Raw genomic sequence first — 13845 nt, 5'->3', positions numbered from 1 at the left:
CGGTGATAGCTATCCCGCTCACCATTCCGACTGCTAGACCCTCATATTCTTCACACTCGGGTATGTTTGTATGGCTGATTAAACGAGGTACCAAGACAGTGCAGGCGGTATCTGGAGTGTCAGATTTTGATTTTCGTCGGTTGCCTTGGTGTTCAGATGCATTTTGATGAAATTCGGGTTTGCTATAGCTTTGGTTGAGAAAGAATCGAAAGAGAAAAATTCGAAGTAAAGCTCACAATTATGATGAAAAATTCCCAACAGTTCATTCCAATTCTTCATACGCATGCTGCCATGCAGCTTCGTTACTTCATCCTGAACGCAAAATTCTGTAATATAGGAAAGTTTTTATTCAGAAGAAAACAGAGACAACCTAGACGCCAACTTACGAACCAAATCTGAGAATCGCTTGAACGTCCCCACTCACGAGACACTGGTCAATTTGGGAGATGGTCGGCGGTTCAAAACGAATGGTGGCAGGAAGCTTCAATGGGATGTTGGGGCGACCAGTGTAGTACAGCTTGCTAGCTGGAACTCGAACCTTGCTGAGCGTGGAAGCGGACAGTGCTGAGTGAAGATTGTGATGTCACGGTGAAAGCGAGTTGAAGAAGAATTCCCACGCTTCACAACGAGTTTCGCCCACGTTGAAGAACGTTTTCTACGTATTTCGAAGTCACAAATCGTTGTATGTACACCTGGCCGCCGTCTTATCTCTTTCTCTTGATTCGAACTCAAATAACGCCCGCGGATCTGAAGGTTGATCATTGATGCTAAATAGACCAGAGGACGAGGTGTATACAGTTAGTACCAAGTTGGTACTCGTTCTGCGTAGGTTTCCCGATGTGCCGGGACGTTTTCCCCTTTGTTTCCCCTCCTACCCGAACGTCGAAGCGTAGTTGCTAATCACGCAGGAAGAAATCATTAGCTCCCGGGTCCGGGAGGTGGGGACTAACCAAAAAACAAGGGTATTGCAATCTAAAGCCATACGAAGACGAGAAAAACCGTGAATGAGTCCTAACCCTGAGGGACGTAGTTCAGGAATGACACCACACTCATCAAACGCATTCGACAGTCGACGAGGATGGCTCACGTTCCTGGATGTCATCCCTATGTATGTATTGCATGAGAACGCGGATAGATCAACAACCTGCAAGTAAACGGTCCTTCAAGCTAAGTGTCACCTTTACAAAGACCCACTGGCACACCTCAAGTGTAATGGTTCCTGTATGAAATATGTATACCTCTATATACCCAAGCACAAGCCTCATTCACGACTCCGACTAAGAACTATAACGAAACTCTTGCAACGGAGAAACACTGCTACCGATTTTAGAAAGGGAGGAACGCTTTCTGCAGGCCTTCACACTGAGGGCCAATTTCTTGATGTCAGGTGCCAATTTTCCGACATTCAACAAGGCTATATGGGAGAGCTCCGGGAGGAGGACGTTATCCGACGTATTTCTAAGGTCGGAAAGGAACGGTACGATGATTTTTTTACTGAGCTTTAACCCTCCTTGAGGATCGCAAAATGTCCCCATGGCGTCGAACTGAAAATGGGTTAGGTGAGGGGTTCTTGATAACAGCACCGAGAGGGGAGGCCATTCTGCAGAATTAATTGACTCCCGGTCGAAATCGATACCAAGCGATACACGACGCAAAGTGGCCGATGATTGTTGCAGCATGTCCAGTAGTGGCACGGGCCAACTCATGACACACGCTGATTCTGAGTCCACAGACTCGCACGAAAACTCGAAGTTGGAAAGGGAAGGCATCACGAATGAGGCGCATAACTTGTCGAGAATGGAATTGGGTATTTCAATCGGGCTAAATTCCTCCCCACTGCCAACTCTGGAGCAGATGGAAAGCGTGCGTAAAGAGGGTATTTCCACCTGGCGAGGGCTAGCATCAAGAGGAAGCTCAGTGGCATACTCGAAATATTTTAGTATCAGAGTATGGAGATTTTTGGAAACATCTAGGATTTTGAGGAATTTTTCAATATCCTCTCCAGCGATAAATTCAATGGTCAATGTAGTGAGCTGATGCCAGGGGAATACGTCAACAAGATAAAAACGCTGCATCTGCACGCTGGTCAGCTTTGAAGCTTGACGTAGCGCCCGCCAGAGGGGTTTGTGCGTTTCTAGTTCGCAGTCGTCATTCAAGGGTGGAAATCCGTGTCCACCGTGGAAAGACAACAAATTGTTGAATGTCATGTCCAGTTCTTGTAAGGGAAGGAGAACGAATGGATCTAACCAATCGCCCGAGTCGAGGACTAGTCGCTCGGATCGTGCAAAGTGACATTTGAGGACTTCCAAGGCGGCCGTAGCAAATTCCGATCGCCACATGGTCTCCATCATAGAAACCTCGAGATCCAACGGATGAGGCATGGACCTTTCCAAGAAGGTGGTGGCCAGATACGTCCCGCCCTTGGGGAATCCTGCCCAAAGCTGGATCTTGATGAAAGACCATAGCCTTGGGTAGTGAATGACGATTTCTCTCCAACCAGAGCAGACATGGGAGAGTATCATGGGAGCAATCATGATGACCGCACGCGATTTGATGGAGGGGTGTGTTGTGATCTTAAGAGACTGGTGCCTATTTCTCAGTGGTGAAAAGCACACGAAGGCAAAGATTCGCTCCCAAAGCTCCGTAGGAACTTTCTGTCTGTGATCCGCCTCCATCTGTTGTATCTGTTATCCCCCCGTAAACCTCCGAGATGAACATGAGCAGATGGTGTAGTATAACGTACTGCCACAGACGTTCCGCTCTTAACTTTTCGAATATTGACACCAATAAAATAAAAACCGCCGCTTTCGTCGACTAACGAGCCAACCTTAAGGGAAGGATGAGGCTGATGCGACCACAGGACAACATATCTGAGACAAACCTGGAGAAGACCTGTTGAGTTCGTTCGAGATGATGGTGCAAGCCAAAGTGATTGTAGCCCCGCACACCTCATTTTAACAGGCAGATACCTTCACACGCCTTCCCAGCGAAAACCCGCGGCCGCCGCAGCCGTCACCAAGGGCGTGCACGTATGTGGATACAAAGTCCATGTCAAGATTTGAATTTATGTTCGGTAATGTGTCTTTTACATTGTAATCGTTGACTGAACGTATTTCAATCGATAGCAAGAAAGTTTGGAAGGACAATCACGGTAAACTAAAAAATAGATTCATAGTAAATGAGAGGAGAGTCCGGGTCAGCAGCATACCTTTATTCACAGTCCGCCTTATCGAGCACCGCCTTCGTAACCTGATCCACCGAGTACCTCATTCAAAAAGTTCCTCAGTTCTCACTGATTCATCCCTTTCCACCACATCAAACTCTTGCAACGGAGAGAAATCCCTACCAAGTCCAGCAATGCGGCAAGTCCTCCTGCAGGCTGCTACACTGGCGATCAATTCTATTCTGTCAGAGGTCGCTTCGAGGTCCGTGAGAATCAGATGAGTGAGTTCCGGGAGGATAACTTTATCCGACGTATTTCTGAAGTCGGAAAGGAAGGGTATGACGAGTTTGTTCCAGAATATCGACCCTAAATCAGTACCTTCATGCTCCCCCACGTCGGTCAAATGAAACTCGGTCAAGTGAGGCGTTGTCGATAACAGCAGCGAGAGGGATGGCCATTCTATAGGTTCCTCCTCTGAGTTGATGAAGAGCGATATAATACGTAAAGTTGCAGATGATTCTTGTAACATGTCGAGTAGTGATGCAGGCCAATCCAGCTCCGTTGCCGGAGGCCACGAGCACCAAAACTCGAAAGAGGAAAGGGAAGGCATGACGAATGAGGCGAAAAACGCGTTGGTAACAGAGTTGTCTAGGTCGGTGTTCCGAAAGATGGAAAACGTGCGTAAAGAGGGTATTTTCACACGACGAGTGTTAAGCCCATCGGCAAGAATAATTCCTAGCTTTAAAGTATGGAGGTTTTCGGAAACCTCGAGAACTTTGAGCAGTTCTTCAAAATCACGTCCAAAGATGTCTTGAATGGTCACCACAGTGAGCTGCCGCCACGGAAATAATGCGAGGGGATACACCCAATCTATATTCACTCTCGTCAATCTTGGAGCTCGACATAGCGCCCGCCAGAGGGGTTTGTGCGTTTCCAGTTCGCCACGACCACCACCAGGTGGAAATCCCCATCGCCGATGGATCCGGAAGTACACTAGATTATTAAATGGTATATCCAGTTCTTCGAAGGAAATGAGAGGGTCTGGGTCGATATTCTTTTCAGCATCGAGGAATAGTCGTTCGGATCGTGAAAAATGGTATTTGAGGACTTCCCAAGTGGCTGTAGCAGATTCCGATTGCCACATGCTCTTCTCCAAAACAATGTCGAGATCCAACAGACGCGGCATGGACCTTTCCAAGAACGTCTCAACCAGATTCGTCCCGCCCTTGAGGTACCCCTCCCGAAGATGGACCGCGATGGAAGACCACAGCCTTGGGCAGCGAGTGGCGATTCTTCTCCATCGAGAGCAGACGTGGGTGAGAATGATGGGTGTTATGGTGATCACAGAGTATCCGTAAGAGAATTTGGTGGTGGGGCGTATCTTGATTTCAAGAGAGTGCCTATCTCTCGACAATGAAATGCACACAAAGCCAAAAATTCGCTCCCAAAGCTCCACTGGGACTCTAAGCAGAAGCTCCATCTTCGTCTAGTCTATCTGCGCGCGTAAGCATCCAAATGAGCATAAGTAGATGGTTGTATGACGCACCGCCACACAGTACAACTTCCTAATGTTTCTCTCCTTTGAACGACCCGCGCGTCAGCTCAATCAAATCCGTCGACGACTAACAAAAAAATCCTAGCGGTTTAGGATGTCAGATATTACAACGAGACAGGGCAAGGCCAACCTGAATCAATGGAATGCTTCCTAGTAGGTCCGCTCGAGATGATGGTGTAACTTGCCACTGAACTTTGAAGTGGCGAGTGCAGGTCAAAGAATCGGAGTTTCAAAAGACCTTTGTGTAACAGGCCCAGAGTACTTACTGAGAGCCGAACTTAATATGTTCGTTCTTTAATGACGTTTTCTACAGAAATCCGAGGTAGAACACGAGAAATAGAAGATATAGAAGAACATGGGAAAATGAGAAACAGAGAAGGTGGTAATGAAGATGATTCTTCGGACGAACGCGTCGTTATGTAAACGCGCAGGTGACAGATATGGCCAACGTCACAGGGTCGCGCGACGCGTTTGTTTGTCCTTCTTTTGACCTATGCAATCATCATGACATCATCATTCTAATTCGCACACCGACACGGTGTCATTGGAGTCGCTGATCGAACCCAACAGTTTAAATACTGACCTCTGGACGATGGATCCCTCTTCCCACTTTTCACCATGACTTCCATAACCGCACCAAGAATCGACGCTAATCTACCAGCAACACCTGCCCACGAATGGGCCACCGAAACAAGTTCGAAGCTCGAGGAAACCAAAGTAGCAGCAATAGACGACTCTTCTTCTCATCCCCCGCCATTGGCGACAGCGATCTCAACCCCAGGAGCTGAATTTCCAGGTTCATATCCTCGTGGAGAGAAGGAAACTGAAGAGGGTGGCCAAAGCGGGATTTTGGATGCAGCAAAACAATACCTACCTGGGCAACAAGACGTTCAGGGGGCTTTGTTGAACGCTACGGAAACTGCCAAGCAGTATTTGCCGACGTCGGTGGCTGCCTATCTTCGTGCGTGGTGGTTTATCTTTTTTCTTTTCTTTTTCTTCAATTGACTCCCATGATGACAGCTGGTGGCGGGAATAAGGAAAAAGCAACGACTACGACACTTCCAAGTCAAGAAGGCCCGTTGGAACTTTCACATGAAGGGGTTGGGTCCTTACCGGGGAACGCTTCCGAAACCTCAGTCGCTAAACTTCCCGAAGAAAGAGAGATCCGCGACAAGGAGATGACGACCATGACGACCCTACCCAGTCAAGACGGTCCTCAGAAACCGCTAGAGCGTTCAGATGGGGTTGGGTCTTTACCCGGTAATGCATCCGAATCTTCAGTCGCTCAACTTCCCGAAGAACGAGCGACCGGCATGAATACGACCACAACGTTACCTACTCAAGAAGGCGCGCAGAAACCTTCAGAGCACTCTGGCGGCATTGGCTCGTTGCCGGGCAATGCCTCCGAATCGTCAGTCGCTAAACTTCCTGGTGAGGCTCAAGCAAGTAAGCTTTTTTTTTGCCCTATCCCAAACCAAGCGTAACTGACTTCCATACAGCTGCTATGACGACATCGGATCTCACCCCAGCTACCAGTGGCGAGAAGATGCAGTCGCATTCGGAGAGTGTTTCCAACTCCAGCATGCAGGCTCAGCTCGGAGAAACCCCCACCATGACTCCGGTATTAGGAGGTCACCGAACGCCCATAGCGGTGAGCGGTGTAGGTGATCACAAGTCTGAATCTACGCTGGCCGAGCGAAAGCCCGAGGAGGGTAATGCGCATGTGAGTCATTTCATACGTTCCTCTGTCGGTGACCGTTACACGCATGTTCAATAGTCAGAGCCCAACCTCAATCTGATGCCTCGAACACATCCGCTTGGCGCCAAAGGCGCACAATGGAAAGGTGCTGCTGTGGATGAAGATAAACTAAAGAAGATGGACGCGCACGAGACTCGTGACCGTGATGACGTCGTTAACTTATTCCATCGATTTGAGATTATGACTCCGCTGAACTGTTCCTTTTTTCTGTTCAGGTTACCGCATCGAACAAGGCACTTCCCAGTGTACCTGCTCCGCGCCAAGAGTCTGAGATCGCTGTAACTGGGCACGAGTCGCTTTCGAAGACTCTCACGCCTCCTTCTGAGCCCAATGGATCTCGGTTCACAGAAACTCCGTCGGACGGAACGAGGAAGAACTACGCAGACGATGCTTCTTCGGACGGGAGCCGAAGCGTCGGGGGAACCCCGCGAAAACCGAAGTTCATGGATAAGCTTAAAGGTGAAATGAAAGTGATATCGGGCAAATTGGGAGGGAAGGAGGATAAGGTGGAGGAAGGGAGGAGAATGATGGGGAAGGTTTGAATTCACGTGGGGCTCTGGTGCACGGGTGTTTTTCACTTGCGCCTTATAAATATTGTACATACTCTTATTTTTCTACTGTAGTCTGCATGCGGGGTAAATGATGTATTGTAGCGCTATCAAATGATATATCAAGGTTCTGTTAGTCGTAGTGGCCGATTCTCGCATCTTCTCATATGAGAGTTAGGCTTGGATTCGATTTCCGTGAGTAGAGACACAACGGCAACTAGTACGTTCCTCAATCCGACGCTTCATCATTATCACTATCATTCGGTTCCTTACCCTCCATATCGACATATCCATCATGAATCGTCCACAGATCGTTCACGAGTTCTTTCAAACCATCATGGTCCTCAACCCAACCTCTCCGTTGTTCCACACACTTCGAAACGAACCGCGCGTAGTCTGCAAATATGGAACTTATCGCGGGAGAAACAGAAAGGGAAGAGAAGATCCCCACCGGGCCGCCGGGATTCGCAGTGCCGGCGGGGAGGGAGGTGTCCAAGCTACCCTGTTTGGCTCGTCCCCGATCCACAAGGATCCTCGGTTCCTTGTTGTCAACCAAAATGCTCGGAAACGAGGTAGGAATGGGGTATGGTGGCAGTCGTGTGGATGACCTTTTTATGTTTCAAAATAAAATGAATCAAATTGAAATTGAAATTGAAATAATTAATTAAGAGAGTCAAAAGTCGGAAGTCAAAGCCCCTCCCCGCTCCCCCCTCTCCGCCAAAACATGGGTTGTTTTCCCCACGATGTCAACGGCTGCGATAGACAATATATGCTATGCAGGTACATACATAACTGAAAGGGACCAAGAAAAAAGCGGCAAGCGGCAAACGGCCAAACAGGGGGGGAAAACAGAATAAGAGATGAATTGAAAACTAACCTCATGCTGTTGTTGATTATAATAGTTCCATCATACGTATGTGTTGAAGATGGAATAGAATAGAGAGCTCTTGTGACGTCTCTCCGAGCAAAATAGGCAGAGCCAGTCGGTTCCTGGAAGAAGAATAAGGGGGAGAAAGCGGGGAGACCATGAGGTCCCTCAAAATTAAAAAAAGCTTTTAGGGTTTATTTTTCTCCCTCACAGATTTATCAATTGCCTTCCCACACCAGAAGATGGATGAAACGGCATCCATGTCCACATCATTGGAGAATGAAACCGGTACTACGCCACTCAGTTGACTGAAATGGTGTAGTCCGTGGCGATTCAGGGATGATGAAAATATCGGAATTGTTTCCCGGTTGACCTTGGACCTTCAGAGCGGAAATTAAATTTCAGTATGAAAACTAGACGTTTTTAGAAACGGGATTCACCGTAGAGGTATTGTGGCATTTTCGATATGCGCCGAAAGTAGAGCAGATGTATGGTAGTCAGAGTCCTGTAAGAATCAATATCAACGGGGTCTTAATTCAACCGGGTGTGAAGATTTTTTTGTTGACACTGACATCAATGGTAGTCAATTGGCTCTTCCATCGTGGCTTGTGACCATTAGACGGAACCTGGACCGGAATGACCGTAGTTGATGATGGTAAGTCGTTCCTAAGCCCGCGCAAGTAGAGAGCTTCATTGATGATCTTTCGCGAAATAGAGGGCTTATATGGTCAAACGTTAGAGGAAGGCATTAGCACCACATTGTGACAGCACCTCAGCCACGGTCTGGGGTACGACGTCGGCCACCAAAGGTACGACGATCGGAGAGGTTTTGCTTAATTCGTCGCCAAAAGTGCAAAGTAACGAGTACATGAAGGAGCCAAAGCTTGACGTATCACTAATAACCTGTAGTCCCTTTCTTGACGTGGTTGATACATTAAATCTATACGGTTTGTGGGGTTAACGCACCTGGAAATGATCACATTCCTCTAAGAACGACCTCATTGAGCTTTCCATCAAGTCCGTTTCCTGTTGCAAAAAACAAGAAGATATGATTTCAGTCCTGGTGGGAAAGCTACTGACCACTAACCTCGTTAAAGCGACTGAATACTTCCTGTCCATAGCCCCAATCGCCCTCCGTATCTTGCCAATCGGGTATATCAGGAAGTATCTGCATAGACCTCGGATGGTAATAGACACGATTAAAGTCGGACCAGTACCGAACATCCTGAGGGGGTGACACTTGATCGTCGTGGAGCTGAGTCTGATACTTTGACTCTGGAACAACTTCCTGCCTGTATTCCGTCACTTCTCCGTTCCTGGATGGATGCAGAAGTCAGTGCCGCATTTCTATGAGTTCATTCATTGAGCTCGGATTTTACCAAGGAGCGGGAACAGAATCTTGGTCATCATCATCGTCGCCGTTGTTATTCAAAACCCCGTTTCTAGCCAGCGATCCGAAATTTGCTAGCCGCAGCAAGATATGGCAATCAGAGGTATGGAGAACATAAGAACATAGAAAACAAGTGAATTGAAACGTACCCTTTCTATCAAAAATCAAAGCTCTTGGAGTATATGTCGCGTTTCCCTGCCAATCACATTCACGCCAAAGCGTGAGAAATAAGGCGATCCGGGGAGGAGAGAGAAAAAAATGTAATTACTTGCCTTTCTGTCAATCCCTTCCCGAAACGACACATCATGTTCAATCAAAGGAGGCTCCTCCTCTCTGTCAACGCCGTCTTCGCCTTGTCGTTCGGATTCGGAGTAAGCGAAGTACGCCTCTTGTGCATTCCAAAAATGTGTCCCGATGTAATTCGCTAATGAACCGGCCTGGATGTAAATAATTTCACGCATCGTCACGGTTGTCGTAGATTCCGAGGTCTTGGGTCGATTAGGCCTTTCTGTGTTCTGTTATTCTGTTCCTTTCAATGAAGGGCGTCTTGGACGTGGCCGTCGTGATGGAAGACGAACTTTAATTATGTCAGCATCGGATCTGGCAAAACGTAAATAACACGGTCACGTTATCCGGCCGTACTCTGGGTTTTTGTGGACGGTTAGTGAAAATGAAAGTAAGAATAAGGCATCCTCCCAGGGAAAAAAAGATCCTCTCCCTCGGCCACTGGTACAACGTGCAGCAACGAGATGGGAATCTTGCTTGCACGCCACAACGGCCAGCGGGGACCCAAGACCAACCCAAGACACGTTCTGTCAAACCTTTCTGATGAAAAAAAAAAAAAAAATCTCGTCGGAGGGAGGGGACCGAATCCAAATTTGTCTGTCACCCGGCTGTGTCGGAAATGCCGGGACGGCGGAGATTGACTCTGGATCAGCCTCCATGGGACCCGTCTCGGGTACTTACTTTTCCAATCACCTTTCAGAGGGAGAAGTTGAAGAAGTTTCGTCAATTGACAGCTTGAACACTCACTGGGGGGAAGGAACTTGACAACGTTCACGGACGCGGTGGATAAAACGGCCATAGCGCAATTTCCCCCGGGACACGTTTTTGATGTCGAGTACGGAGGGAAAACTCGTGTTTTTAAATGAAAAACATCATACTGTAAGCACAACTGACCGACCGGGCCTTGCGTCTCGCTCATTCACTGTGACTCCTTGCAGGACTTCTGGTATCTTATGAAGGAGGGTTTCACGAAGACGGGTCCTGGTAAATCGTCAATCGGCTCAACAGCAATTTCCAAATCGTTTTACGGAAGTAGAAATGATACTCAATCGAGCTGAAACATGCGCTAGCAGGTTCAATATCATTGTCAAACCTTAATAAGGAATTCAAAAAAACTCACAAGTGTAGCAGTGCCTCCCCTCCCAACCAGGACAGGAGACACGACAGGAGTGATTTAGTAAAGAATTAAAAAGAATTAAAAAGTTTCGAACCATTCATACGGGGTTAGAACTTGTGTGGTCCTGACCGGTAACTTGTTATTGTTATTAGTCTGGATCTACATCCTTCCTGGACCCCGGAGGATATAGGACTCCGGCGTTTATGAAGGAGGGACTACCGGCATCTGTAGATACTCTATTCTCTGCCGGATGATGGTTGGGTCGGAGTGTAGGGAAGTTGAAATTTGAGCGTCTCGTTTACGGAAGTCTCGCCGCTTCAAAATGTTCAATCGAGAGTTGAAACACAGCAGTGCAAGTTTGATCCTAGTAGAGTTAATGTCATAAGTAATAGAGTAAGTAATTCAAAAACTCACAAGGGTAACAGGCGCCTCCCTCCCAACCAGTCTGACAAGACAGGAACGATTTAGTAAGGGGTTTCGAAACTTTGTTTGAACCACTGTTCATACCGGTCGGTATAGGTCTCCGGCATTGATGAAGTAGATTACACCCAGACGGGTGGCTGGTAGATCTTCAATTATGTGCTCACAAGCAGGTTCAATGAGTAGGAAATGTTAGAGTTAGCGCTTGCTAGATGATGCTAGTAATTTTCGTTGTACGGAAGTTTTTCACTGCGAAATTACGCTCGAAACACGGTGCACGTTACTCCTGGTAGGTCGATGCCTAAAACAGAAGCGTAACAGTCGGACTCCCTCCCAACCAGAACAGGAGGCAAGACAGGAGCGATTTAGTAACACAATTCAAGTTCGACTCACATTTCATTTCATTTATACAGCAAGTCCACCCGTGATTTTTTTTTTCAAATGAATGTTGCGGTCAAAAAACGGGATCTTTGTCTCCGGTCCTTCTGTCGTCTCACTGCGGGCTACCGTATGGCAGGGGCAATGACTTAGGATGGTTGGCGAAACCTTGAACGAAGCTTCTACCGTCCACGTTTTCTCCGGAAATTCTACTTCCGCGCGGCCAGGCTCCCCCCATCTTCTCCCGCATTTACTAAGACGTCGCTGAAAATCCTGATAAGCATTCTGACCGCCCTCCCCCCTGGTATAGTCCGTACTAAAACTAAGTTCCTCGTCCCTGAGTCCTGACCGAAATGTCAGCGACATACGGCCGCAGGTCAGTGGCACACGACTCATCGACGAACATAAATAACAGATAAACGTGACGGCTTATACCTGAGCATATGGAATCGTACGATTGCATAGAGAGCATGTAATAATCAATCGTATCCATCCATGCCACCGGAGACGAGGGACTCGCGCCTGCCGGTGGCAATGACTGGTGACTGGCATCTTTCATTTTCGAAGGTGGCATCCAGGATTGACACAAACATCATATAGTTTATTTCAATCCGATTGGTAGTGACGGTGGTGGGGGTATTTTGATTTGTTATACATACTCGGACTACTCGAATCCCAACTACGGGAGACCCTACGGAGTTATAATATTACAAAAAAAATAATAATCAAAGGAAAAGATAATCTGAATAGTCTATGACTTTCCTATTCCAACCTAGTAATACAAAACATCCACACGGACTCGATGTGCGAAAAAGAAAACAGGAACCACCCTAGATTGCATGCATGTGTCAATAGGAATCAGAAGGCTACCCTTAACAATCCCAGGGCACGTCGGTCCTCAGCGGACAGCGGAGCGTAGGGACCCGTCGCGCCTGGTGAATCTGACCCCACTGAGTTTCTACCCATCGTCTGAAGTGGGGGTCCGGTCTGCCGACGAAACAGGAGTGGTGGTCTTTGCGAGTGAGGAGAATAAGAAGATTCGGAGCCAGAGTGATAGGTGACGGCAGATAACGGAGGCAACGAGATTCTCTGACTTCGATTACCTGGCAGTGGGGGGGAGAGCGGGGGCGGATACGTGGTAAGGCTGTTATTATCAGGATAAGGTGAATTCAAGGGAGAAGCCAAAGGGGAAGTCGATCCCTGGGTACGAGTACCGTTCGGGTTGGGCGTCGAATAACCTGAGGATCGATACGGATAATCACCCTCATCAGGACCGAGGCTACATGGGTATTGATCCATCCTAGATGACAGTGATTTGCTGTTTAGGAAAATACCCTCTGGGACCCTTATGGTTCGAAGGTAATCGTAACTTTCGATCACCGGGAGGTGAAGATAGTCATTTCCCTGGAAATGTATGAATTGGTTTCAAGTCAGATGAGTAAAGTGCACGGAGCCGACTTACCGAAAAATAGGCAACAACGTGCCATTTTCTCGTTTCGTTCGTCCCCGGTAGATGGACGATAGCCGAGTATGTTTGTTTGGTTAAACCGTTTGGCTTTGAAGGACGGTCCTTCCGTCTAGTGGGGGGAGGTAATATCGCTGTCGGATCGGATGCTCGACGAGCTCTAAATTAACTCTATTGAGACCGAGATTGAAATGAATTGACGGAAATGAGGAGCGATAACGATACCTTCGCGCGGCTTTTGCGTCCTTTTCTTCCTGTGTCGTCTCGACCTTCTCTTCATAGAACAGATAGTCCCCGCGCATACGGCTTTGTGACCTGCCAGTGATCGTTGACGGGTTAATGCTTGAGACAAAGGAAGGATTGAAACAACTTACCATCTCCTGCCATCCGTCCACCTCAGCAATCCCCCTTCATCTTCAGCTTCCTCCCAGACGAACACGTTGCCACTCGTTAATAGTTCGCGTTCGCTCGAAATGAGCCTTCTTTTTATTAATGGCAGAACGTTGAGCCTGACAGCTTCGAGCACAACATGGGCATCTTGGGCGTCCCGGATATCTGTTACAAAGAGAAAAAGCCCAGTGTCAACTCTACATATGGTCCAAGAGGAGAACTAGAATCGAACGGTGACGGACGTAGCGATGGATGGGTTGCAGATCGGTTAACTGGAATCGAAGGCATGGTGTTATACAAACAAAGGAACCAGAACCAGGCTATATAGGGGGGGGGGGGGAGAAGGACCGAAATCACGATTGATTTATATGGGAAAAGAGAGAAAGAGAGTCTGACGTTAGGAATTCATGCGGCAGACGGTGACGGGAATAAAGATTGAAGGGAGGTTTCCTGATATATACAAAAAGCCCAGAAAGTGACCGTTTGAAACAAGAATTGAAAAACCTT

At 47.7% G+C, this 13845-nt stretch overlaps 5 protein-coding genes across 7 annotated transcripts; 1 reads left to right on the top strand and 4 right to left on the bottom strand.

Moving 5' to 3' along the window:
* Nucleotides 1-1277: 1277 nt before the first annotated feature.
* E1B28_003601 (uncharacterized protein) lies at nucleotides 1278-2675 on the bottom strand (the record flags this gene model as incomplete). Its single annotated transcript, XM_043160600.1, has 1 exon — nucleotides 1278-2675. The coding sequence occupies one exon, from the start codon at nucleotides 2673-2675 to the stop codon at nucleotides 1278-1280; it is 1398 nt and encodes a 465-aa protein (XP_043002557.1).
* A 395-nt stretch (nucleotides 2676-3070) lies between these two features.
* Nucleotides 3071-4943, bottom strand: E1B28_003600 (uncharacterized protein). Its single transcript, XM_043160599.1, has 3 exons — nucleotides 4849-4943; nucleotides 4710-4799; nucleotides 3071-4654 (listed from the first exon to the last, which is right to left on the bottom strand). The coding sequence occupies exon 3, from the start codon at nucleotides 4641-4643 to the stop codon at nucleotides 3267-3269; it is 1377 nt and encodes a 458-aa protein (XP_043002556.1). The 5' UTR covers nucleotides 4644-4654; nucleotides 4710-4799; nucleotides 4849-4943; the 3' UTR covers nucleotides 3071-3266.
* Nucleotides 4944-5246: 303 nt separating this feature from the next.
* Nucleotides 5247-7152, top strand: E1B28_003599 (uncharacterized protein). Of its 2 annotated transcripts, XM_043160597.1 has the most exons (5): nucleotides 5247-5679; nucleotides 5739-6164; nucleotides 6218-6441; nucleotides 6496-6627; nucleotides 6693-7152. In XM_043160597.1, the coding sequence occupies exons 1-5, from the start codon at nucleotides 5337-5339 to the stop codon at nucleotides 7017-7019; spliced, it is 1452 nt and encodes a 483-aa protein (XP_043002554.1). In that variant the 5' UTR covers nucleotides 5247-5336; the 3' UTR covers nucleotides 7020-7152. The 2 variants fall into 2 exon arrangements, with proteins under 2 accessions (XP_043002554.1, XP_043002555.1); XM_043160598.1 differs by having other exon boundaries at nucleotides 6496-7152.
* Nucleotides 7153-7170: 18 nt separating this feature from the next.
* On the bottom strand, nucleotides 7171-9857 carry E1B28_003598 (uncharacterized protein). Of its 2 annotated transcripts, none has more exons than XM_043160596.1 (10): nucleotides 9433-9857; nucleotides 9273-9357; nucleotides 8981-9209; nucleotides 8860-8919; nucleotides 8665-8805; nucleotides 8466-8612; nucleotides 8334-8398; nucleotides 8105-8273; nucleotides 7903-8015; nucleotides 7171-7633 (listed from the first exon to the last, which is right to left on the bottom strand). In XM_043160596.1, exons 3-10 carry the CDS (start codon nucleotides 9065-9067, stop codon nucleotides 7255-7257), a joined length of 1161 nt encoding a protein of 386 aa, XP_043002553.1. In that variant the 5' UTR covers nucleotides 9068-9209; nucleotides 9273-9357; nucleotides 9433-9857; the 3' UTR covers nucleotides 7171-7254. The 2 variants fall into 2 exon arrangements, with proteins under 2 accessions (XP_043002553.1, XP_043002552.1); XM_043160595.1 differs by having other exon boundaries at nucleotides 9273-9478; nucleotides 9556-9857.
* Nucleotides 9858-12341: 2484 nt separating this feature from the next.
* On the bottom strand, nucleotides 12342-13626 carry E1B28_003597 (uncharacterized protein; the record flags this gene model as incomplete). Its single annotated transcript, XM_043160594.1, has 5 exons — nucleotides 12342-12887; nucleotides 12946-13108; nucleotides 13174-13263; nucleotides 13323-13503; nucleotides 13581-13626. The coding sequence occupies 5 exons, from the start codon at nucleotides 13624-13626 to the stop codon at nucleotides 12342-12344; spliced, it is 1026 nt and encodes a 341-aa protein (XP_043002551.1).
* Between the last annotated feature and the right edge of the window lie 219 nt (nucleotides 13627-13845).

This window comes from Marasmius oreades, chromosome 11, assembly GCF_018924745.1.
Source record: "Marasmius oreades isolate 03SP1 chromosome 11, whole genome shotgun sequence".
NCBI lineage: Eukaryota > Fungi > Basidiomycota > Agaricomycetes > Agaricales > Marasmiaceae > Marasmius > Marasmius oreades.
Note: the sequence above shows the minus strand (reverse complement) of the source record. Positions and strands in the feature narration are given on the sequence as shown.

Coding starts and splice junctions, on each gene's coding strand:
- E1B28_003600 (XM_043160599.1), bottom strand. CDS start 4,643: ATGGAGCTTCTGCTTAGAGTCCCAGTGGAGCTTTGGGAGCGAATTTTT.
- E1B28_003599 (XM_043160597.1), top strand. CDS start 5,337: ATGACTTCCATAACCGCACCAAGAATCGACGCTAATCTACCAGCAACA. Junction 6,165..6,217: donor TCCTGGTGAGGCTCAAGCAA/GTAAGCTTTTTT, acceptor ACTTCCATACAG/CTGCTATGACGACATCGGAT. Junction 6,628..6,692: donor AGACTCGTGACCGTGATGAC/GTCGTTAACTTA, acceptor TTTTCTGTTCAG/GTTACCGCATCGAACAAGGC.
- E1B28_003598 (XM_043160595.1), bottom strand. CDS start 9,744: ATGCGTGAAATTATTTACATCCAGGCCGGTTCATTAGCGAATTACATC. Junction 8,806..8,859: donor AGGAATGTGATCATTTCCAG/GTGCGTTAACCC, acceptor ACGTCAAGAAAG/GGACTACAGGTTATTAGTGA. Junction 8,613..8,664: donor TACCCCAGACCGTGGCTGAG/GTGCTGTCACAA, acceptor TGACCATATAAG/CCCTCTATTTCGCGAAAGAT.